Genomic DNA, 23,855 nt, shown 5'->3' on the forward strand with positions numbered 1-23,855 from the left:
TTGGGCCTCGTTTCTCTGGGAGCCACTTCCTGTGAGCACGTGCCCTCCTGCCGTGAACGTCTGAGGTTTTCAGGTGACCTTCAGTGAGAAGACATGCTATATATTCCCACGCGTGTTAAAATGCACACTCTCCTCCTCCATAACATTTTGAATTCCTGTTGAGAATATTTGTTTTTCCAATCAGAGGAAATAAAAAAAACTCCCAACTTTATTCCACAGAGACTTCTGTTCCTCACGTTGTCTCTTCTTGCTTTAGTTCCAGATTCAGACTGAACGTGGGTCAGTCCTCGTGGATGTCCATTCAAGTTTAGGACGTTCCTTCACTATTCAACATTCATCCACTTCCGGACATTGTTAGAAAGACCAGAGACTGTCCAGCACCTCTACTGGACCTGCTCACTGGGTTTTGGGGAAGAACTTTAAGTTTGTAATTGATCATTTTAACAAAGGTTTTGTCTTAAATGATTTTTTCTTTAGGAAGCAGCCAAAATAAGATGCTTTTTAAATAAACGTATGAATCCTAACAGCAAGATTCCACATCCACACAGTCACCAGAAACCAGTTTTTAATCATTTTCTGTTTGCGTCCTTTCGCATTCAAAAAAATCCCCAGAGCAGGTTCGATCTGCTGACGGTGGGGGGCGGGGGGCTGAGACAGAACCCGCGCTGGAGCGTGTAACAGAACCTTTAGAACCCTGGTTCTGGTTCCGGTCATTAAAGCTGGAAGGCCATGCCCGAACCTCACCGTGGAGCCCGTGGCCGCGAGGTCCAGGTTGTAGGAGAGCTCGTGCTGCCCTCTGGTGGCCGTTTCTGGAGCGCGCACCCCCCCCCCCCCCCCATCTTTACTGTTGAACACACAGAACAAAAGTCACAGCGAGGATGACGGGATGGCTTAAAGATGGATTACAGACAGATGACAGTGAATGTATTCAATGAAAGTCAAATAAAAAAATGAAGTAATGAAACCCCCACCCCCACCAACTTCCGGCTGTCTTCCCTCCTGTAGGGGGCGCTGACCAACATGGCGGCTTGGTCAGCCCCCCCCCCCTACAAAGTGTTCCCGTTTTATAAATCACAAATTTTACCACAATCTCAGATGAAATTTGAATAATTATATGTGGCTAACATGAAAAGAACAAAAAACCACATAAAATCAGCAAAAGAAAAAATTTGGTGAGATTCATATTCAGAAATAGAAATTTTCTTCATCACATATTTTCTCCTGTAATAATTAAACAAGTAGAATCTCATTTACATACCATTCGTAATTATGAAAACCGTCTTTGAACATGTTCTCTTTTTTATTTCTAACTTTTGATGAATTGTTTCATTTTCTTTGAACGTCATCTGCTTTGCCACATTTCATCTCCTGTCTTTCTCGTTCTGAACGTTCATAAAACGTCTTCTCTCCTGTAAACATCTCTGGATTTTATTGTAAGTTTGTAAAACGTGAAAACGGAAATATTTTTGACGTTTTCTGCATCGACGCGCAGGTGAGTTTATTTCAAAACAAAAGTCTCGTTTTTAAAATCGTAATGTTTCCTTTTATTTACTGTACAAAAGCGTAAACTGAGGAACGGTCTACCGTTTAACCTAAAGAAAAACAACGCGTCACCGTTTGAACGTCGGAGTTGTAACTCCGGTGCATTTTCCTTTGCTGAACAGACAGGAAATGCGTCACGGGTGACGTCAGTGAGCGGGTCCGTGACCTCGGAGTGAACCCACAGCAGGAAACAGCGGCGGGAACGCGGCAACTCGCGCGGTGGAGGATCAGCGCCGTTACGCCGTGACCGTGGATCTAAAGGAGACAACCGAAACACAACCGACGGAGAGCAGCGCGGTAAGGCGGGGCCGCCGCGCGGGAGGGGGCTTTCAGACCCCCCACCACCACCACCGGGGGCTTCACGTGCAGACAGGCAGGGCTTGGCGGCAGCGCTACGCGCTGTCTGTCACGCCGCGCGGGTTCATTTGTTTGTTGTTCGTAGAGGCTTCAGCTATGATGAGACCGATGAGGCGGTCAACGCGCATGCGCACTGATGCACTCATGTCTGCTTAGAAATGAGAGCTTTCCGCTGCGCCTATCAGCTGAAGCCGGAGCCTCTCTTACGCGGTTTTGTCCCTCGTTGCCGAGACTGTTTCTGTCCCCCAGAACTTGACTCGATCTCGGTTCTGTTCCTCAGATGTCTGGGCGTCTCGGTAAGCTGAGGTCCAGGAAGAGGAAGAGCAGCTGTGAGCCCAAACCCGGCAGAAGGGTGAGTTCTGCTCTCCGGATCCGGAGCAGCTTCTCCAGCCTTCCTGAGACCTTCTGTCCATCGGTCCAGCAGCTGGACTCACCTCAGCTGCTTTCTGGATTTCTTCTGGCAGGTTTCCAGCGTCGCCACAGGACGCCTCAAACGGCACCGGGCGCATTCAGGGGGCGGGTCCAGAGCAGCAGCCGATCCCGAGGAGAGGCGGTCTCACGTCACTCGTCAGCGGCTCGCTGGCGGGGGGCGCTCCGCTTCAGTGCAGCCGGTAGGCCAGGAGGGAAAAGAAAACCAGTTGAGGACCGAGGAGTCCGACGGGGGGAGGGCTGTCCCTGACAAGCAGGAGTCGGACCCCCCAGCCTGTGCAGACCCGGACAAGCCCCCGTTTCCAGACGACGACAGTAATCAGATCCTTCCTGTGGAGCAGTTCTTTGGAAACCTGGACATCGTACAGGTGAGATGTCTGTTCTCCTCGTCACCATGGTAACCGCAGGTCAGAGGATGCCGCCGGCTGCTGCTGCAGGACGGAGCAGCTAAAGTTCTGTGGGTCTGAGTCGGTTCAGGCGCCTTCTCTCTGCAGGTCCGAACCACAGACGGCGTCACGAATGCAGAACAAAGAGCAGCTGAGGAGAGGAGACTAAAGGTTTGTTTCTGTTCCTCCTGCAGGACTTTCCTCAGAGATCACCAACAACCTCAGCCGGAGTCCCAAAGAGGAGCAGGAGGAGGCAGTTCTTAGCCACGGAGGACAGCGAGGAGGAGGAGGCGGGGCTCAGCAGCACGCAGTAAGAGAACGGCCGTCTCGGAGCGTTTGTGGCGGACTTGAAGAGGAGTAACTCCCATTGAACATTGGAGCAAACCCACCATGTACCGAGACGGTCCAAACCCGAGCCAAGGGCAGAACTTCAGCCATGAACGGAGTTCTGCTTCCTTTGACATGAAACCACTGATTGTCCTTTTGCGTTTCCATGGTTACCGGCTGCAGGAACAGATGCTTTGAAGTGCAGTCGCAGTCATGGAAGGTTCCTGGAAACTGGACTGAGTGAGAGAGCGTGACATCATTCATGGATATGGGCTGAGTCGTTTCTATGGCAACCACTCCAATCAACCAGCCTGTTGGAAGGCCACGCCCCTAGCACTAGCTGGCACCACCACATTGGATGTGGGGGCTAGCAGGCTCCACCTACTTTCATGGAGGCATGTGACCAGAAGATGTTAGAAGGTCTCAGATCCAGAAGGTTTATTTTGACCAACAGAATGACTGAGGAACAGCGGTTTGTTTCTCTAGAGAAGTCTACGGGATTTTGGCTTCTTGGAGCCACTTCCTGTTTGGAACGCCAGGGGGGTGGAGTCACCCACTCTAGTCCTCTCAAACAGCCAATGGTCACGGCGTCAGGACCTGGTGTCTTCTCTTCGCATCCAAGACAATGAAGCTACTTCAAGAAGAGAAGCTGGGTCCAGACGCCGCGTCGGTTTGGCTTTGGAAGAGCGGCAGAGGTTCTCGGGTTCCACGATGCAGTTTTTCCAAATCGGCCTGAAGATCAAACCTGGACGACACGTCAGGTGATCCAACGGGGCAGAGACCTGCTGTACAAGTCTGATTCACCAAAAGTTCGGCAGCTTTTCCTCATGAATGTGTGAGACGCCAGCGCAGCTACTAATCCTGAAGGAGCTTCTTCACGCGTGACCTTGATATAACGTTTGTACTTTTCTATACATTTCCATCTGCAGATGATCAGTAGATGCGTTGGATTTTTAGCAGGTTCAATGATTGCACTAAACACAACATGGCATGGTTTGTAAAAACGGATCATTCTGTGAAATCCTGTACATACTTTACTGCCTTATTTATGCAGAATGCTTTGATCTTTTAAGTTTAGAGTCTATGATTGTATTTGTGCCAAAATGTTGGGGAAATAAAACCTTCCTGATTGTGAAGCTTTGTGGGAAACGCTGCACTGATTGAGGGAAGAGAACGGTTCTCCGTCTAAAGAACTCGCCTCTTCTTCACCTGGACCTTCTTCTTCACTCCCCCTGCGTGGCTGGAGGCCCTCACCGCCATGCTGGCGTCGCATGAAAGGTTGTGACCTCCTTTCTTGTGACAAACGATGTGAACCAACTTCAGGTTCTGTCTGGTGAACAGCAGGCCGTAGAAATAGTCCAGGTTGACCGCTGAGCTCTGGTGAGTCTCTAGGAGCTCCAGCAGCGTGGGAATGACGGTCCTCTTCTTCTCAATCCTGAGACGACGTGAAAAGATGGAGAAGATGAGCGTGGAGGTGTGGCATCGACCAAAAGGCTGCAGACCCACCTGTGGTCCAGGTTCCAGGTGCTGAAGATGATCCTGCTCTCCCTGCTGCTGTAGGGGTTGATGGAGTGGAGCTGCTGGCACGTCCTCTGGTCAAACGGTCCCTGAAGGAGGACAGGATCAGCTCCAGAGCTACAGGCAGAACCTCTGCTGACACTCCTCACCTGGCAGGTGAACCATCCCTGCTGCGTGCAGAGACGGCGCCGTTCCTCTGCGCTCCTGTCGAAGTAGCTGCCGTTATAACCGTCACCTTTCAGCATTTCTACCAGGAGCTTGAAGGCTCTGGAATATTCCTCTCTGACTTTGGCTTTGTTTATGCTTTTGGAGGCCAGATCCACCTTCAAACAGGAAGAAAGGCTTCAGGACCGTGGACCCGGCGGACCCGGGTTCTGATCCGGAGACTCACCTCCTTCAGGTAGCCTCGTATCCTGCTGGCACAGTTGTACTTCATGTAGGCCGACTTGGTTTTAAATCGAGAATCAACTCCTGAATGGAGACAAAAACGAGTTTGGAAAACTTCCCCTGTAGAACCTTAGAATGTCCGCTGAAGGATGTGGTGCCAGAAAGTCGGTACCGCTAAGGGCGTCACTGTGCACGCCGTCTGCGCGTGTTCAATTCCCCGTTGGAGAACTTGGTTTCCACATTGGAAAACTGACATAAATACTGAGGTAGCTTTTACTTAGATTCTACAAAAGGTAGCGTGGACTTAGTGGAGGTTTGTGAGCAGCTTTGGTTCCATTTCACATCTTTGTGAAAGTTACCAGATAGACAAGGTCCCCAAAACATGGAGGAATCTCCATGAAACGTTCGCCGTTGCAGACCCGAGTCTGGCAACAACGTAAAATGTAAATACTGTATGATAAACTGCATTGGGTAGATGTAAAGCAGGTAATAACATAAAGGTGACGAAACACTGCAGGATCCGTTTAATAATGTCCTGTGACACATTGATGGTGTTTAGAGCACAGATAGGGAAGATGTGGTATTGAAAAAGACAAACCTGTGATTCCAACGTTTCCCATTGTTTTCTAGCCGCAAAAACAAATCAGCAAGACGTAAAATATTAATAACTTGCTTAATTTGAGATCTACTTGATTTATTTCTGCGTTTGGAATTGGAAGCTCTATTGTTTGTGGTCACCAACTTTGGACCCTAGAAATGTGTGGACCCACAGAAAGTTCTTGGGAAACATCCCAGCCACATCTCGTACCGCTGAACCAGTCCTGGTCCTCCTGCCTGCTCTCCAGCTCGGACCGGTCCTCCAGGTTCTGCAGCAGGTCGGCGAGGATCTTCCGTCTCTTGAAGGACTCCTCCTCGCAGAGAAGCCATTTCGCAGCCTGGATGAGGCCCTCAGCATGTCGGTCTGTCTGCAGAAGCTGACTGACGTCGCTAAAAACTACAACACCCACAATGTTAGAACTACAAACCCAAACCGGAGGGGTCTGCAGGTGAAACTGTGGTACCTCCACCCCATGTCTGCTTTCCCGACAGGAGGACCAGCTCGGTGTTCTCCGGCAGAGTCTGGAAGAACTCCTGGGTCACAGTGGTTCCGTCTTCGTACAGACAGAACCGGGCCCCAGACACCGGCAGCTGAAATCCAACGAAGCAAAAGTTACTGCAGTTGGTTCTGGTCGTGGTTCTACCAAATCAGTGACGGCTTTTCTGGTTTGGGGTTTGCATCATCATGATCAGTCAAGTTCTCAAACGAAGCGAGCCGTGTTCCGGAGAACCCTGAGGAGTTCGGGCTCACCTGGAACAAGCGGCAGCTCTTCTGGAGCAGCTCTTCCACGTCTCTGCCTGCTACTCCGTACTTGCTGTTTCCACGCAGACTCCGAACTTTGACGGGTTTGATTCCGAACATGTTTCCTCTTCGAACGTGCCGCTTCCTGGCCGTTCTTCTTCTGCGATCCCCATGCTGCTGCGCCGCGGTGCTGCCCCCTGCTGGCGTGGTCCCCACTGACAGGAAAACACGTTCAAAACAGCTTTCCCGTCTAGAATGGAAATTGTTTATTTCAGGCGATCAAAGCAAAAATAATAAGAAAAAACAACAACAACAGAAATGTAAATCTCTACAGAGATATACTAAAGAAATCTGCGGAGAATCAGTTTAGACAGAGCAATATACGGCTTTTATTTTGAAAGTCCACATCCGCTTATCAGCAAGTTCATTTACATCAGGCCAAGGGTCTCAAACTTGGGTCCCGCGGGCTATTTGCGACCCCCAAGATGATATTTTGCGGCCCCCGCCTTAATATGAAAGTTTAATGTTAATGCAGCCGGCCAATTTGTATGAATGACACTTTTTCTTTGTCGTGCGCGGAGCTGACCAACCAACCAATCACAGTGGGGTAAATGTCTCTTGGGGGCGTGACAGTGACCGGGCTTGAAAGCAGCACCTGACAGCCCCCTCCCCAGACCACACTAAGGAGTTCCTTACTTTCCTTTTTAGAAAGTGTCTATTCGCTCGTTATGTGGGGTTGTGAGATGAAGGCGAATCTGCAGCAAGACTGAAGGAGAACAGGAAGCTGGAGTTGTCTTTAACTTTCAATTTCGTTTTAATATGCCTTACCCCCTATGATCTGTGTTATTATATCTTTTATAATTATTTTAATGTTTTTTAATGTATGTAGACTTTTTTTAATCAATTGGTATTTTAAATTATTTTAATTGATCAGTGAACTACAAAAACCCATCAGGACACATGTCCCACAATGCATTGTTTTGTAGTCATGCGGGCAGCTTACAGTCAGTGCAGTACTAAATTTCCAGCGTGATCTCAAACACGCTTATTGTGCATCTTGGCTGCACATATTTGGTGTCACCAACATGAATTTCCATCCGTTTTGGAGCCGTTCTTTGATCTCAGGTAACCATTGTTCTGATCTCCAGTGAACAGTACCCGTTCTTTTAGGAACCACAGTTTGAATTCAACTATGAAAATATAAGAGTGGCTGACCGGCTGCTCTACAACATCTTGTGACCGGGGTTTAAATGTGCAAAAAGTCATCAGGAAGAAAATCCAAAAACGATTTCTGAATTTTGTTTTTCCTTTACTGATTTGTGGTTTAAAGAGTAAACTTAAAAAAAAACTTTCAACACAGACTCAAAATAGGGAGCACATCCTCTCTGACTAAATTTCAATAATCATCTTCATCCACACTGAGGGTCTCAGCTGTTTGGGAGGAAGTGCTGCCAAGTATCCATCAGTGAGAAGAAGACAAGAGAATCCGTGTTCAGAAGAATCATTGATGGATTTACAGAACTGTAGAATTTAAGTCTTCTTTTGTGTTTAATAGTTATAATTTAACAGTGTTAACTGAACTGTGTTAATAAAGATGTTTAAATCAGAAAACAGTAGATATAGAAGACTAAATAAACAGAAATGTATGACTGATTTATTTACTTATTGATTGATTTTTTTGTTTACATATTTTATTTGAATGAGAGTTTTATAAGTACATTTTGCACAGCAATCAGTTAGTAATAGAGTATAGTTACTAGTATAGTATATGTTCCATACAAATCTATTGGCTCTCAGACACTCACTAGTTGCGTGTGTGTGCGTTAAAGTTGCGGCCCTCCCTCAGCTAGAGGCCTTCTGTGGCCCCCAGGTAGATTGAGTTTCAGACCCCTGATTTACATGTTGGCTAATATTTAGCGAGTTAAACATTTAGCTCCAAACGAAATATTTTTACTAAAAAGCTAAATATTTAAATTGAACTTAAATAAAAATCTTAAATGCTTAACTTGGAAAATAAATATTCAGGTTAGATCTAAATGTTTATTTTGTAAACTTAATATTTAATTTTAGAAATTAAAAATTCAGATTACAAAAGAAACATTTAGTTTTATAATCTAAATATGTAATTATAAAAAATATTTAACTTTAAATTAAATAACTAGCTTGCTCTGCCACAGACTGGCGACCTGACTGACCCCCCCCCCCCCCCCCCCTCGGTCTTCGCCCACAAGTGGCCGGGAAAGCGGGAAAGGCTCCAGCAGCCACGTGACCCCGGTTTAGATGATTAATGAATGAATTAGCTTAGTTAGTAAATGTAACAAATATATTAATTAAAAGGCGAAAATATGCATTTAAAAATGAAACTTGTCATTTCACCTTAAAACAGGCTAAATAACCGAAAATATTACTGTTATTCTTTGACTGTTCAGCTTTACAAACGGCATCCCATGCGTTACCATGGAGACGGAAAGTGAGTTGGGAAATTCTAAATTCGGGGTTTTATTTATGACAACAACTCATTTTTACCAACTCTAAAAATAATATTTATAGCTGTTTTAAATTAAATTACTTCCAGCCATTTCTACTTCAATGATTCTATTCGTACATGAAGTTTCGTGAACTTTTCTGTGATTGTGTCGGAAAGCATTTGGCCGGCCACCCCTCTGAGCTAAATGGTACGGTCCCATTTCAAAATGGCGACGGCGTCTTCCAAAAGATTGTCCAGTTTTGAACTTTTTTCCCTCTTTTTCCCGCTCCTTCAGCTCTGGTGATGAAGACTTCGGACGCTGTGTGTGTCGTGGCGCCGAGCCGGGAGGGGGGGTTCCGGTTCCACCGGTTCGTGCCCCCCTCCGGGCAGACCGCCCGCGCGGCGGCGGACAGCTTCAGCCAAAGCCGCGGCTTCCAGCTCGGTCCGATGCGGATCAGTGCGCCGCACCTCCCGCAGGTGAGCGCGGGTCCCGGTCTGAACCCGGTTCACATCTGTAAAAACGTAACCGGTTGGATGACACGTGATCGAGGATCTCTGAGGTAAAGTCCGAGGCTGTGGTTTCGCGTGAAGTTCATGGAAACGTTCCTCATCTCCAGGAGATGTTTGCCGGAGAACCGGACGCCAGTTTCCAGCTGAGAGCGACGCTGTTCGACCGGAACCAGCTGCTCTTTTTTGGGAGGACGTGGAAGAGTTCCGCCCAGAAGATGAAAAACCAGAAGATCTCCTTCAATCAGGTACACGAGGGTTTCTCCTCGACACGTGAAGTTTTCTGTAGTTCTCCTGAGGTCCAGACTGTAAAGTTGGGTTTATGCAGCCCCATCATTTCTATTTATACCAGCAGCGTTTAAACCCCCCCCAACCGTCCAGCAGACCGCTGTTGACCAATCAAGGATTTGAACCCTCCCCTCCCAGTTTCTGGGTGGACACTGTCGTACTAGGCCATGCAGCCGGTTTCAGATGCTTTAGCAATAACTGAACAGTGATGGATCTGCTGGTTCTGGGAAACGTCCCGTTATTGTTCCAGTCTGTTTGTGTTCGAGCTGTTGAGTTCAGGTCCGTTAAGGTTAAAGGTGTCAGTCAGGACTGCAGGACAGACTGAAGGAGCCTGGAATGTTCTGGGGGCCCGTCCACCGTGAACCCCGCCTTCCCCCAACAGTAGCTGGGCAGCGTTAGAAAGAAGGGGAAAAAAGTGGCAAATGTTATTTGGTTGTTCTTGGATACCAATATTCAACAGCAACCAAACCGACTCAGATGTCAGAACTTACATCTTTATTTCTTCTATACATCTAATATCAACTGCCTCTTATGATGGACATTTAAAAAACTCTTTAAATATTAAAAACAAACATTTTACTAAATATTGAAGCATCTGGTTACACAAAGTATTGCCAACTAATATCTTTATAACTAGTATCTTTACACAGATTTACATACATTGGTTCTTTTTTTTGGTTTTGATAATTGTTGCTTAAAGAATATAAAATACAAAGACTGTTGTAAAAATTTAAAATATCATATCATCCCATGAAAAAGGTTTTTTTCAGCTCATGTCAGTCTGTTCTGTTCTGAGTGAAAGTTAAAGTGTTTTATGAATGTGTTTGAAATCTACTGTTAATGGGCTGATTATTTTGAACGTGTTTTTGGAGACCTCTAGCGGTCGCGCCAGGTACTGTTGTTCAACACATTTATTTGAATAATCTTTATTGAAAAGTCCACATGTAGAAACAGAAAGGATTCGCTAGCATGCCCGCACTTCGTTTGTCGGTGGAAAGAATTTGCTACATACGTCCCAATTCACAGGTTGCCAAAAACTAACCCTTGAAACTTGAAAAATAGTCGAAAAACACCAAAATGTTGAATAAAAGACCAGGTTGTCACACGGTCAACCATCAGGTTCATTTTTGGTTGTCCTACGTGAAATCTGGTTGTCTCGGTTAACAGGATAACCGCTTATTTGGAATACTGCTGGGATAGGCTCCAGCAACCCAGTGACCCAAAAGGGCGGCTGCGGCTCCTGCTGCTCCTGCTGCTCCTGCAGCTCCTGCAGCTCCTGCAGCTCCTGCTGCTTCTGCTGCTTCTGCTGCTCCTGCTGCTCCTGCTGCTCCTGCTGCTTCTGCTGCTCCTGCTGCTCCTGCAGCTCCTGCTGCTTCTGCTGCTCCTGCTGCTCCTGCAGCTCCTGCTGCTCCTGCTGCTCCTGCAGCTCCTGCAGCTCCTGCTGCTTCTGCTGCTCCTGCTGCTCTTGCAGCTCCTGCTGCTCCTGCTGCTCCTGCAGCTCCTGCAGCTCCTGCTGCTTCTGCTGCTCCTGCAGCTCCTGCAGCTCCTGCTGCTTCTGCTGCTCCTGCTGCTCCTGCTGCTCCTGCTGCTCCTGCAGCTCCTGCTGCTCCTGCAGCTCCTGCAGCTCCTGCTGCTTCTGCTGCTCCTGCAGCTCCTGCTGCTCCTGCTGCTCCTGCTGCTCCTGCAGCTCCTGCAGCTCCTGCAGCTCCTGCTGCTCCTGCAGCTCCTGCTGCTCCTGCTGCTCCTGCTGCTCCTGCAGCTCCTGCTGCTCCTGCTGCTCCTGCAGCTCCTGCAGCTCCTGCTGCTCCTGCAGCTCCTGCTGCTTCTGCTGCTCCTGCTGCTCCTGCTGCTCCTGCTGCTCCCGCAGCTCCTGCAGCTCCTGCAGCTCCTGCTGCTCCTGCAGCTCCTGCTGCTCCTGCTGCTCCTGCAGCTCCTGCGGCTCCTGCTGCTGTAACTGTGGCTCCTGCGGCTCCTGCTGCTCCTGCAGCTCCTGCGGCTCCTGCTGCTGTAACTGTGGCTCCTGCAGCTCCTGCAGCTCCTGCGGCTCCTGCAGCTCCTGCAGCTCCTGCGGCTCCTGCTGCTGTAACTGTGGCTCCTGCAGCTCCTGCTGCTCCTGCAGCTCCTGCGGCTCCTGCTGCTGTAACTGTGGCTCCTGCGGCTCCTGCTGCTCCTGCAGCTCCTGCGGCTCCTGCTGCTCCTGCAGCTCCTGCGGCTCCTGCTGCTGTAACTGTGGCTCCTGCAGCTCCTGCAGCTCCTGCAGCTCCTGCGGCTCCTGCTGCTCCTGCAGCTCCTGCGGCTCCTGCTGCTGTAACTGTGGCTCCTGCAGCTCCTGCTGCTCCTGCAGCTCCTGCGGCTCCTGCTGCTGTAACTGTGGCTCCTGCGGCTCCTGCAGCTCCTGCGGCTCCTGCTGCTGTAACTGTGGCTCCTGCTGCTCCTGCAGCTCCTGCTGCTCCTGCTGCTCCTGCAGCTGTAACTGCTGCTGTTGCTCACAGGGTCTTAAAGACTCCACCTCTGATTTTCACTTCTCTTCTTCTCTTGAAGCACTTTGTGGTTTTTGTCTCCAGAATGCTTAGATCACTAGGAAAACAGCAAAAGCGTTTTTTCGGGTCAATTTGTTCTTGTCACAGAGACGAGCTTTGATGATGAAATTTCCAAAAGTTATTAAAATGCTGAAGAGGATGCTGTCTCTGTGATTCAATCTGCTGCATCGCTTTGCAGGAATAGTTTCTGTCGTGGCGTCACAGAATAAAAAAGCTCCAGTGCCTAAATCCTTTTTTAAGACACTTCAAAGTTTCAGTTAGTCACATGCTTGCTGCACACGGGGACATTTATCCAGTTGATTCTGGAACAGAACGGATCAATTAAGTTATTTAGATCAAACACCGAGACATTATTCATTTGTCTAATAAGCATAAGTTTCACTAACTTTGTGTTCATCTGCAAAGGGGTGGGGGTGGGTGGGGGGGTGTCTCTCTGAAATTACCCAAGCACAGGAAAAATAGCAATGGCCCCCACCTCTCTACCCCAGTCAGCCATGATGAATGAGCTTCCATATCTGGGGCAAAGAAAATAAAACACAGCCGGTCATTGTGGAAGTGGGAGGAGCTTGGACTAAACCTGTCCTTCACTGGGGGGGGGGGGGTACATGGAACTGATTCATGGTTTAGTTTATGATTCTCATTTAAATATTAAGGATTCTTTCAGTAGAAACCGTTTTAGTTTGATTATTAAAGCGTTTCTCGATGACATTTATTATTACATTATAATTAACTACAAGATGTGAAGTTTAACTCCATTGTAGATTTTTAAAAACACTCTCCTGTTTTCTTCATTGGCCTGTCCTCGTTGTCATGGCGACCCCGTCTCATCTTTTATCTACAGGGTAATAGAGCTGTGCTCTTTGATGTTTGCTATAATGATCCCATTTTTTCATTTCCTCCACTTTTTAAAGATGCCGTTCTTTCTGGTTTGGATAGAATAATTGAGCGTTTGAGATGCGTAGTTTGTTGTGTTTGGAGTTCCTCCTCCAGGCGGTGAGGATGCGACAGCAGCTCCGTCGTCGTGTGCATCACCGCCAGTAGAGGGCAGTGTTGTTCTGCAGGTGACCATGTCAGAGGAGCACCTGCCCCTCTGGATGCTCCGCTGCTTTCTCCTGACATCGGCATGTGAAACATGCAGACAGCGAAAAGGCCAAGCGCTGCTCCTGTCCCGGAGCTGCAGGCCTTCGGGTGTCCAAATGATGTTTGCTACTTCATGGGATAAATAGGAACCCCCATGCAGGCTCCTGCGCTCTGCAGTGCCCTAAATGCCCCACGCAGCAGCTTTGAGTGAAAGCCCTCAGGAGGTCGTAGGTCACAGATCCTGTAAGTTTTTTTTCCACTTTTACATCAGGGTTATGTGGTGTAATAATGACTGGTATTAATATTTTTGGTGAAGTGAAAGCAGCAGAACATCACATCTTTAACCCACACAAAGAAGTGATCTGAGAGAAAGTCTGAAATAAATGCAGAATAAAACGACTTCACCTCGTTAACAGCAGCTCAGCATCGGCTCTGTGGAAAAACACTTTTTAAGGACTCATAAATCCAACTGATGGCGTTTGGTCTGAGCAGCCAACGGCGCTTAAGCAGACAGAGACGAGCAGAGAGGCTGTGTGGGGCGTAGCTTCACAGTCTTGCTGTTTGATTGTTTTGGTCGTCTCTCTTGGTCACTGAATGTTTCCTGCTGCTTAATTAATGGTGTCTGTCTTTTCCTTTTGACAGAGTATTGGGTTTTGTGAAAGGCGGTCCTGCATGTAACGCATCATTTCATGGGTGGTAACGCTGTTGTCATGTGTTAGTGGTGGGGTCCATCAAGGCTCTAGTCTGAGCCCTGCCCTCCTCTGCTTTGACACAAAGACTTAGTGTCCTCTTTGGGATGTTCAGATTCTGGTGATGCTGTCATTTTTAATCCTGCCGACGACACGCAGGAACCATCTTTCATCCTTACCGCCGCTCAGCAGTGGCTCATTAATTCATGGCTGCCACCAAACGAAAAACAACAACAGAAAGAAGAAAGCTGGAACTGGGACTTTCATGACAAACAAACCCCCTGAGAGGAGATGGAACTAGACCTGAAAGGATTTAAGTATCGTTGGATCCATCATCACTTTTGTTTGGAAAAGATACCAAACTAACAGCTGACCCAAAACCACTTAACCCTTTCATGCAGAGGTCAGCGCACAGCAGCTTGTTTCTCTATGCAGTTTTGGACACTGATGCACAGAATCCACTCTAGTGGAAACTAGTGCATCATCCTAGACCCGCACAACAAATCGCAAAGGTATCATTACCGCAATATCAAGCTGTGCAATACGCAAAAGTCGGCCAAAACTGCAACAAATGATTAAAAAAAATCCCTTTATGCATTTGACCAATCGGATGGACTCTTTTACATCATTGACCAATGAGAAGGAGCCCTTTTTGATAGATGTTTGCCTCCTATGTAGTCGAGGGTCATTCAGACTGTAATTTAAGTTATGTTGACTCTTATTTAGCAGTTGCAGTGAAAAGGAAGGTTTTGCATGTATCACTAGTTATATCGTCATCGCAATAGTGATCACTAACATGAAACCGCAGGTTTTCTTCATATCATGCAGCCATACAATCAAATCCCACTGGCAGGTCCTGTAGAAGGAGCCAGTAAAACCAGGACGGCTGACAGACCGGGACAAAGACCAACCACCTCACCTATTTCACTTTCACCTTCTAGAAAAACAAAAAAGATCTGCATCAGGTAACATGTAAGGTTACACTTTACGGGTTGTTTTTATGTTTGGAGGAAATGCAGATTAATAATCTGTCCACTCAATTGAACCTCATCTATTCCAAGCTTTGTCTCAACCGAAAATCAATGTCAATTACTCCCAAAGTTGTTCTTGAATAGAATTCAACTGCTTTATGCAGATAGAAACCATTTCAGCTTTTTTCATCCATATTTTTCGTAGGGCTCAAAAACATGCAGACAGGGTTAAAGAGGAGCTTCTAGAGTCAAACGAGGAAGAGTGTGCTTTCGGTAGTGATGAAGAATGGCGTCCAGTTCAGAGATGAGCAAGCAGAGAAGTAGACTGGAGCTCAAGTAAGCAAGAAAAGCCAGCAGATGCAGAATGCTGCACACCAACCAAGACCAGATCACCTTTCTGCAGATCCCCTCAGGGGTCGCCACAGCCAATCAGCTCTCACTGATTCCCACAAGTGGTGTGGCAGAGATTTTGACCCTTCCTGACACAACCCTGTTCTTTGTCGGGACGGGGGACCAGCACGGGGGGACCCCGACCTAGGCCCACAGTTATGACCCACACTACAAGCTTGTGTTGTTGTTTTGTGGTCCAGGTGGACCAAGGCCGCTTTGACAGCAAATATATGATACATGCTATAAGATACTCAGAGAAGAGAAGATGCTCAGTTCAGACTTGATGGGAAGCTTTGAGAACTGATGCTCAGTTCAGTAACTGTTGGTTGTGTTACCTATTCCTACGGCAGCTCCTTCCTCCCCACAGACTGTACAACACCGTACCACAACCACACACTATGGACCTGCACGGCCTATTTCATTTGTTGTTTCATAAATGTCCTTTTTCCAAGTTTCCATAAATCAGAAACAACTTTATTTGATTGAATCTTCCTTCTCTGACATATGTTTGTGGCTGGTTTAAACTTAAAACAGGTATTTGGATCATAATCCTGAATCCTCTGGTCCGTGAGAACATCTGTCTCAATAAACCCACATGTTGAGGAAAACTCCAGGTTTTGTCTGGAAACAGCAGCTTTGTGTTTCTGTACAGTCGAAGGCTTTTGTTGTGTTTCCTCACTCACTCTTTTTTCCACTTTCCAAAAACATTTCATTGTTTGGTTTTCAGGAGCTTTTTAGCTTTGGGCTTCTGACTTAGTGGTCCGAGCTGCTACTTAAAGTCACATGACGCGTCCAGACTGGCTGTGTCTGGATTCCCACGCTCACTACTTTTTTTTGTTTAAATGGCGGATATGACGTCATCGATTTCACAAAGTTAAAATCTTATTGATAGGAGCGTTTTGGGACGATTGTTTATGAGTCCACTGTCTTCTGAAGATAGAAATGTTGAGGGTTTATTAAAAAAATAAATGCAAATACATTTTTGGGCAAAAATTGTTGCGACGCAATGCATTGTGGTCTATATTCACTGATCTAGTGAGCATCGATGGTTTTTCACAGAGACTTCTGGGAAATTTCTAGGGGACTGGATTTATGAATTGTAGACTGGGACAGAACTAGAACATGGAGAAGGCTCTCTATAGCGAGTAGGGAAGGAATTCAGACACAATCTGGTGGTTTTTCAAAATAAAACTTCCTTTAGGATAAGAAAATAAAACGGGAATAATCTAAGTTAGCGTAGGTATTTTTTCTGTTTGCGGGCCGGTACCAAGCGGCCCCCACCGCTTAAACTCATGATCAACGTGTTGACATGTCCGATAACTAGCGTGTGTGTATGTGTGTGTGTGTGTGTGTGTGTCTATGGATGCATAGACACACACATGTTGCCTAGATCTGATGTGTTTTCTGATTGAATGTCTCCGGCTGTGAGACAACAGGCGATCAAACAGTCTAGAGTTAGTCGGGTTGGTTCATTGTGGGATTGTCTGTTATCCCAATGTCCAAAGATGGGGGGTGCATGGAATGTCATTGGGGAGCAGTTAGAGGTTCAGTGCCCCCTCTGAAGACCCCCCCACCCCTCTATAGGGATTGGTGATCCTGCCGTTCCAGCTTGTCAGGCTGTTTGACCATTCTTTACTTTTTGAGAAGAGGTGGTGGAGTGCATGTGGTCGTGTTTGAAGCATCAACCTTTATTGTTCTTCTCCATCTTCTACAACAATCCCTCCGTAAATACAAGGAGCCTGCTACAAAGTGCTGTTTGATTGATGGACAAAAGAGCTGCCGTGGCAGCCAGCGAGGCCCTCGGCTCAGCTCCATGCTGAATTCCTTCTCCCTGCTGGCTTTCCACACTAAGAGATATACACTTCAATTATACATGGGGACGGTGGGGGCCAAGACTGCACGCCTTCCCTGAGAACTGATCAATATTTCATCTCCAAGGGGACTAAACATATCGTGGAGCAGCTGCTGCTTAACAGCTTTACACAGCAGAGTGGCACATCCCATAATACGCAGCAATATACCATGGGGGTGACTGAAAGGCTGCAGGAGCTCTTGCTGAGGTTACCATAGGAGAGCCTGGAGGAGGTTTGCAGCCTTTTCTTGTTGCTAATTTTTAAGTTTTACTTACCCACCAAACAAGACGTACACAAACAACCACAATGTTTCTGCAGCCCCCCACCCTCCCCAAAACCCGGGCCTGTGAAGGTGTTGGGATGGAGAACACTTGTAGCTCTGTTTTCCCCTTTGACCCCCCCATTCCCTCCTTAGCTCTTAGGAGGGGCAAAGGCTGTTTGGCAAAGGCTACAATGTGCTGCCAGGTTCAGACGTGCAGAACTGAAGGGATTTGGGACAAAGCCGTTCATTCAATCGTTTTCATTTACTTGACGTTGTAAAAATAGCAGGTCACAGATCCTGTAAGTTGCAGGTGACCAGGTGACCAAGTTGCAGGTGGGGGCCAGAGGGCACCACATGCTTTTACTGAGACATCTGATTGGTAGGTTTGTAACTTGAACAACAAGTATCAGATCCAGAACGGTTCTTCTGACCAATAGAATGACTGAGGAACAGCTGTTTGTTTCCCTATAGAAGTCTATGGGATTTTGGCTTCCTGGAGCCACTTCCTGTTTGGAGGACGAGGGGGGGGGGGGGGGGGGGGGTCAGTTTGTCCACTTTCTATATGCAGTCAATGGTCTGGAAATGTCTGCAGGGTAAGGGACGTGCAGTGAGGAGCTGCAGGAGCTTCAGTCCGAGGACCGGCGGGACCAGAAGTTTAGCTTTTTCCTACTGAGAGCTCATTTCCTGCCCCTTAGTGAGCAGTTTTTGGAGCTGCATGACTCTTCCCATTTTGTCCTCTTCAGTCTTTGGTCCACTTTAGACAGTGGTTACACCCCCCTTATTCAAGAGTTTGAATAAACTTTGTGGCTGAGCCCCTCTCTGGTTGCCGTGACACCAGGTAATCAAAGTCAGGTGGGTTTGTCTGCTGCAGTCATCCTTGGAAACCCTTGTGATCAGCAGGACCCGGTTCAGATCCTGGTTCAGAGGACTGCTGTGTTTGAATTCTCTAAAGCCTCAGTTTCATGACTGCTGTGTCAAAACTAGGCCTGCACAGTTCATCGCAAATTTATCGTTATTGCAATTTCAAGCTGTGCAATATTGAAATCACAAAAGTTGGCAAAAATCGCAATAAATGGTAAACTTTAAATGTGCCAAATCAATCACCACGGCCATGGTGCAGGGGAAGAGCGGTCGACCCATGATCTTAGGATTACAGGTTCGATTCCCACCTCGATGCCTCCTTGTTCAAGACACTGAACCCCACCCTGCCTCTGGTGGCAGGTGGGCGCCTGTGTTTGGCAGCGAGACCACCACCAGTGTGTGACTGTGTGTGTGTGTGACTGTGTGTGTGTGACTGTGTGTGTGACTGTGTGTGTGTAACTGTGTGTGTGACTGTGTGTGTGACTGTGTGTGTGTGACTGTGTGTGTGACTGTGTGTGTGACTGTGTGTGTGTGACTGTGTGTGTGTGACTGTGTGTGTGTGTGACTGTGTGTGTGTGTGACTGTGTGTGTGTGACTGTGTGTGTGTGACTGTGTGTGTGTGTGACTGTGTGTGTGTGTGACTGTGTGTGTGTGACTGTGTGTGTGTGACTGTGTGTGTGACTGTGTGTGTGTGTGGGTGTGTGTGTGTGTGACTGTGTGTGTGTGTGACTGTGTGTGTGTGTGACTGTGTGTGTGTGTGACTGTGTGTGTGTGTGACTGTGTGTGTGTGTGTGACTGTGTGTGTGTGTGTGACTGTGTGTGTGACTGTGTGTGTGTGTGACTGTGTGTGTGTGTGACTGTGTGTGTGACTGTGTGTGTGGGTGTGTGTGTGACTGTGTGTGTGTGGGTGTGTGTGTGTGGGTGTGTGTGTGACTGTGTGTGTGACTGTGTGTGTGGGTGTGTGTGTGACTGTGTGTGTGACTGTGTGTGACTGTGTGTGTGTGTGACTGTGTGTGTGACTGTGTGTGTGGGTGTGTGTGTGACTGTGTGTGTGACTGTGTGTGTGTGTGACTGTGTGTGTGACTGTGTGTGTGGGTGTGTGTGTGACTGGGTGTGTGTGACTGTGTGTGTGTGTGTGACTGTGTGTGTGACTGTGTGTGTGACTTTGTGTGTGACTGTGTGTGTGTGACTGTGTGTGTGACTGTGTGTGTGACTGTGTGTGTGACTGGGTGAATGGGTCGGTGACGGTAAAAGTGCTTTGTCCGTGTAGATAGTAAAGCGCTATACAAGTTTACGCCATTTACACCATTTATGGCAACTTGAACTATTTAATGAATTGAATAAATCCCTTTAAGCATTTGACCAATCAGATGGAGCCCTTCACGTTGTTGACCAATCAGATGGAGCTTTTATGTAGATGTTGCCTTCCTAATTAGACGAGGGTCATTTGGAGAATAATTTAAGGTATTTTGATTCTTATTTAAATTAAACTTTTGTGGTGAAATGGAAATGTTTGTGTTGTTTTTGCTATTTGTTCATTGTTTGGAGTATTGATCACTAATGTCGCATATCGCGAGTTTTCCTCATATTGTGCAGCCCTAGTATAAACAGAAGAGTGATGAGTGTTTGATTCGTAGTAATTGGGTGATTTTTGTGTAATTGAGTCTCAGCCAGAGAAGCTCAGCTCAGGGAATCCGACTGTCACTCTGTGTCACATGAAGAGCCGGTACTTTTCTGTGAACAGCCCTTTTTTCTTCAGTTCTGCAGACCTGTGAGGACGTTCTCATGCGGGTCTGTTTAATTCAGCTGTCATACATGAAATATGTATGCACATTCTGCCTGTCTCGTTGAAATCCAGTGACACATTGGCCCTGGGGGAGCCTGAAGCCTCTCCCCTCGTCTGTTTTCTGCCTCTCTGTCATCCGCCGCGGCGCCTCTCATTCCTCCTAAATGGTGACAGTCAGTTTCAGAGTAAGAGGATTTGTGATGTGGATATCCTCTGCTTCTGTGGCTGTGAAATGACTTCCTGTTTGCTGTTCCTCTGCATGGTTTCCTTCTGAAGGCCCTGCCGGTTTCTCCGACATGCTTCATGTTATCAATTCAAACCTCCTTCAGAAAATAAGCTGGCTTTCATGAAGTCTGGAGCCTGAATCTGGCTGCTTCCTAAACTAGCCTTTACTCACATTCCTGACGTGCGAGCGGCTCTGGCAGACATGCACACTCGGGGAACTGACCTGTTATCCGAGTCCCAGGTTAGCCAAGCCGGAGCTCCCATGACTCCCAGCAAGTATGTTGGCTAAATGGAAATTCTCTGTTTGCTTTTCCGTTGGGAGGTTGAACAAGTCAATTACACTCTAGTTGCTCGTAGACCTCTGTGCTCCTTTTTCCCTGCACCTGTGATTCCTCATTCAGAGACTTCTATGTTCAGATCAGCCATGAGGAGGTAGTAAACATTACTTTCTGTGTTTAGGCAGGGAAACGCTGACAGTGTTTGTGTACCGTTACCCAACCTTCACTCTCTGTGACTCTGCTATTTTAAAGAGGTGAAGTCCTCTGGCATCGTCTGAATAGAAATGTCCTCAGATGGAAAGCTTTGATCTATTCTATCTATATTTGATCTATACGTAAATTCAGTGCAATGGCACAGTGACAAAAGTGTCAAGTCAACTGTTTTATTATTATTCTCTAAGCATAGAAATGTAATGAGGAGAAAGAATGCTGATCTGCATCCAAAGAACACCAGACCTGCTGTAAAGCATGGGGGTGGAAGCATCATAGTTTGGGACTGTTTTTCACCAAAGGGACCAGGACCGTGTAAAGGAGAGAATGAATGGGGCCGTTTATGGTCAGATTTTGGGTGGAAACCTCCTTCCATCAGCACTGAAGATGAAACATGGCTGGGTCTGTCAGCAGGACAACATCCCAAACACGCGTTGCCCGGGAAACGAAGGAGGGGCTTCATAAGAAACAGTTCAAGGTCCTGGAGGGGCCTAGCTAGTCTCCAGATCTCAACCCTGTAGAAATTCTTGGCGGGGGGGTTGTGTTGCTCAGCAACAGCCCCAAAACAAATCTGAAACTCTGTGTGAATTTCAAAGTAAAAAATAGGAAAAGAAAAAGAAGTTTGATCTTTTCAGAGTTTTAGAGTTTATAAAACAGGCCTGTTTCATAACAAAAGAGCTTTTAGTGCTTTTGGTTCCTTACCTTTATCAACAGATCATTAATCAGGTCGACTCGTGTGGCTTTAAAAACATCTCCCTTCCATCTGATAACATTAAATGAGCTCATATTTCACCTAAATTACCTGAACACTAGATTTCTTCCGACCCACACAGTAACTTCACACATAAGCCTGGAGACTTTGGACACAACCTCCAGTCACTGGTGACTGAGATGCTGGATCTAAATTGATGGTTGAACGTGGATCTGGTTCTGCTGCCAGATGTCCTGGACTTCTTCTTCTGTAGGTGTGAAAGCCTTTCTCATGTCCTCTGCATGCAGGTCCTGTACTTCCACACATCTCTGCTGGTCCCTGGCATCCTGGTGGTTTTGGAGTTGGTGTCCATCTCAACCAAACGGGACGGCTCCCATCAGGCCGTGGGGAGGGGCTTCGCGGTTCTGGAGCTGCTGTCCAGCGGTCCACAGGCTCCTCCTGTATACGGCGAGAGAAGGTGCTTTTCTCAGTCCAGACCTCACCTGGCTAAGGTGGAACACGTGTTTACAGTGAAGGAGGAGGATTCTGTCTGGACTTTAGCCTGAAAGATCAGCAGTTCTTTAGTTTTGCCTGTTATACCTGCTTCATGCTGTTTAGTTCAAAGGTTTCTGTTACAAATGTAGCTAGAACTGGAAGGAGCTGCATTTCCAGAAGAAAATGCAGGGTTGAATGCTGAACTGGCATTCAATGGCTGAACTGTCCTGGAAAATCCTGGAATATCTTGAAAGGTTCAAGGATTTGAAAGACTAAAAGTCACAGCTGAAAGGAATAAGATGAAAGTTCTGAACATGTAATAGTAGAATGGTTAAAATAGGTGAAAGATCGAAGAAATTTGAAATTTCAAAACTGATGTTGAAGTCCAAAGCCTTGTGAGCATTTCAATCTTCGAACGGTGTCTCTAGCTGAAAGCATGTTGAAGTTATAATGGTTGAAAGAAACAAAGGTTTTCAAAGTGTGCCTAATGGAGCAAAAATCTTGGAAAATCCTGGAATATTCCAGGAGATCTCATAAATTTCAAGGATTTGAAGGAACAAAGGTCATAGCTGGAATAAGCTGAAAGAGCTGAACATTTGAATAGTTGAATGGTTAAAATAGATGAAAAACTGTAGGAGGAGCTAAGAGACAAAACATGGAGGAAGATACTGGAATAAAGAAAGAGAAACAGGAAAACAATGATTGGATGAAGGTTTTATAGCTTCAACCAATAAAGAGTGATGTTAAACATTATATTTGATCTTGATGACTTATTTTCCTTTCAGGCTGAATCTACATCATGGGACCCCGCGAGGCCTTCTGCACCCACAGCTGAGGGACGCCGCCGACTGTAAGAACCGCCGACGTTCTTCCTTCATTTCTGACAAGACAGAAACCAGGAGAACCTGCTAGAAAACAGGATTTAAACTCAGAGACTCCAACCTTCCAGTGTGGTTGAAGAGCGTGCACCAAGATGTGTCTGATCCTAAACTGTAATTCTGCAAACTTTAAGCTGAAATGAGTTTATAGAAAACAATAATGACGTATTCATTCACTGTGTCATTTGTAAGCCTGATATCATGCAGAGGACTTTTATTGTCCCATCTTTGCTGGCTTTAAAACCCACGCTGCCCCCCCAGTGTGAGTAATTCTGCGCTCAGTGAGAGACGGAGCTTCTGCCTTAGTTATCATGTCACATGAATATTAGAAAACCCATCTCCAGGACTCTTCTGCCAGCTGAATTATTAACCAAATGCCTGTTGTTTGGTGAAATGTTGCTTCTCTGCTGTGTGAAGGAGAAAATAATGTCATGGTTGACGTTTCTGCACGCTGGCGGCAGGGGGCCGTCCCTGCATCCACTGCTGCATGTGAGAGCCAACAAACCTGCTGAGCAGCTATGGAGATAATTATCAGAGGGTCGTTTGTGTCAGTGGGGGGGCGGCAGGTGCACATCTTTGGGCTAAGTAATGGTTTTCCAGTGGACCGGTTGGGGGTTCAAATCCAGGCTTGACTATAAGTGTCTCTTTGGGCTGAAACCCACATTCCGTTCAGATCATAGACTGTAAGAACAACGGACAGCTCAGCCCCCCCCCGTGTTCCCAAACAGGAAGTGGCTCCAAGAAGCCAAAATCCAGTCAACTTCTATAGAGAAGCAGACAGGTTGTACTCGTTCTGTGGGTCAGAAGAACCGTTCTGCATCTGATACCTTCTTCCTAACTTCTTCCTTCTAGTCCTCATGTTTTTAAAGATAGTTTTTCTTTATGGCATGTTATATAAGTTATTAACTGACCAATCAGATGCCTCAGTAAAAGCATGTGGGTCTGACGACGAATGTCTAAGGCGTTTGATTGACAGATTTTGGGTAGCCCATGGCAGCAGACTTCACCCATGAAAGCCCTCTCCTTCTTATTGTGACGTTCTTTTTTGAGCGTTCAATGTTCCCGTGTGTCTCCAGCTCCACACGGATGAACCAGGAGG

General features: G+C 46.9%; 3 protein-coding genes across 8 annotated transcripts in view; 2 read left to right on the forward strand and 1 right to left on the reverse strand.

Annotated features, from left to right (window-relative positions):
* Window positions 1-1,664: 1,664 nt before the first annotated feature.
* c7h1orf174 (chromosome 7 C1orf174 homolog) lies at window positions 1,665-4,177 on the forward strand. Its single transcript, XM_011492664.4, has 4 exons — window positions 1,665-1,839; window positions 2,180-2,251; window positions 2,364-2,696; window positions 2,909-4,177. The coding sequence occupies exons 2-4, from the start codon at window positions 2,180-2,182 to the stop codon at window positions 3,026-3,028; spliced, it is 525 nt and encodes a 174-aa protein (XP_011490966.1). The 5' UTR covers window positions 1,665-1,839; the 3' UTR covers window positions 3,029-4,177.
* Window positions 3,458-6,482, reverse strand: dffb (DNA fragmentation factor, beta polypeptide (caspase-activated DNase)). Its single transcript, XM_004084424.5, has 7 exons — window positions 6,295-6,482; window positions 6,008-6,134; window positions 5,755-5,940; window positions 4,951-5,030; window positions 4,709-4,882; window positions 4,548-4,648; window positions 3,458-4,476 (listed from the first exon to the last, which is right to left on the reverse strand). Exons 1-7 carry the CDS (start codon window positions 6,403-6,405, stop codon window positions 4,227-4,229), a joined length of 1,029 nt encoding a protein of 342 aa, XP_004084472.1. The 5' UTR covers window positions 6,406-6,482; the 3' UTR covers window positions 3,458-4,226.
* Window positions 6,483-8,732: 2,250 nt separating this feature from the next.
* The window catches only part of nphp4 (nephronophthisis 4), a 93,278-nt gene continuing 78,155 nt past the window's right edge, over window positions 8,733-23,855 (forward strand). For all 6 annotated transcript variants that reach the window (XR_013657140.1, XR_013657138.1, XR_013657139.1 and 3 more), the window contains exons 1-5: window positions 8,733-8,960; window positions 9,048-9,229; window positions 9,370-9,507; window positions 21,692-21,861; window positions 22,664-22,728. Coding sequence is in view for 3 of the 6 variants with exons in the window: in XM_078949738.1 (XP_078805864.1) it covers window positions 8,891-8,960; window positions 9,048-9,229; window positions 9,370-9,507; window positions 21,692-21,861; window positions 22,664-22,728 (625 nt within the window). In the remaining 3 variants the exon portion in view is untranslated. The remainder of the gene's footprint in view (window positions 8,961-9,047; window positions 9,230-9,369; window positions 9,508-21,691; window positions 21,862-22,663; window positions 22,729-23,855) is intronic.

Source organism: Oryzias latipes, chromosome 7, assembly GCF_053564925.1.
Source record: "Oryzias latipes strain Hd-rR chromosome 7, Olatipes_Hd-rR_3.1".
Classification (NCBI taxonomy): domain Eukaryota; kingdom Metazoa; phylum Chordata; class Actinopteri; order Beloniformes; family Adrianichthyidae; genus Oryzias; species Oryzias latipes.

Bases quoted from the DNA above. Each gene is read 5' to 3' on its own strand.
- dffb (XM_004084424.5), bottom strand. From the start codon at position 6,405: ATGTTCGGAATCAAACCCGTCAAAGTTCGGAGTCTGCGTGGAAACAGC. The intron at 5,941-6,007 runs GTACCACAGTTT...TGGGTGTTGTAG, and splicing joins AAAGCAGACATGGGGTGGAG to TTTTTAGCGACGTCAGTCAG. The intron at 5,031-5,754 runs GTACGAGATGTG...GTCTCCATTCAG, and splicing joins GGACCAGGACTGGTTCAGCG to GAGTTGATTCTCGATTTAAA.
- c7h1orf174 (XM_011492664.4), top strand. From the start codon at position 2,180: ATGTCTGGGCGTCTCGGTAAGCTGAGGTCCAGGAAGAGGAAGAGCAGC. The intron at 2,252-2,363 runs GTGAGTTCTGCT...TTCTTCTGGCAG, and splicing joins AGCCCAAACCCGGCAGAAGG to GTTTCCAGCGTCGCCACAGG. The intron at 2,697-2,908 runs GTGAGATGTCTG...TTCCTCCTGCAG, and splicing joins GAAACCTGGACATCGTACAG to GACTTTCCTCAGAGATCACC.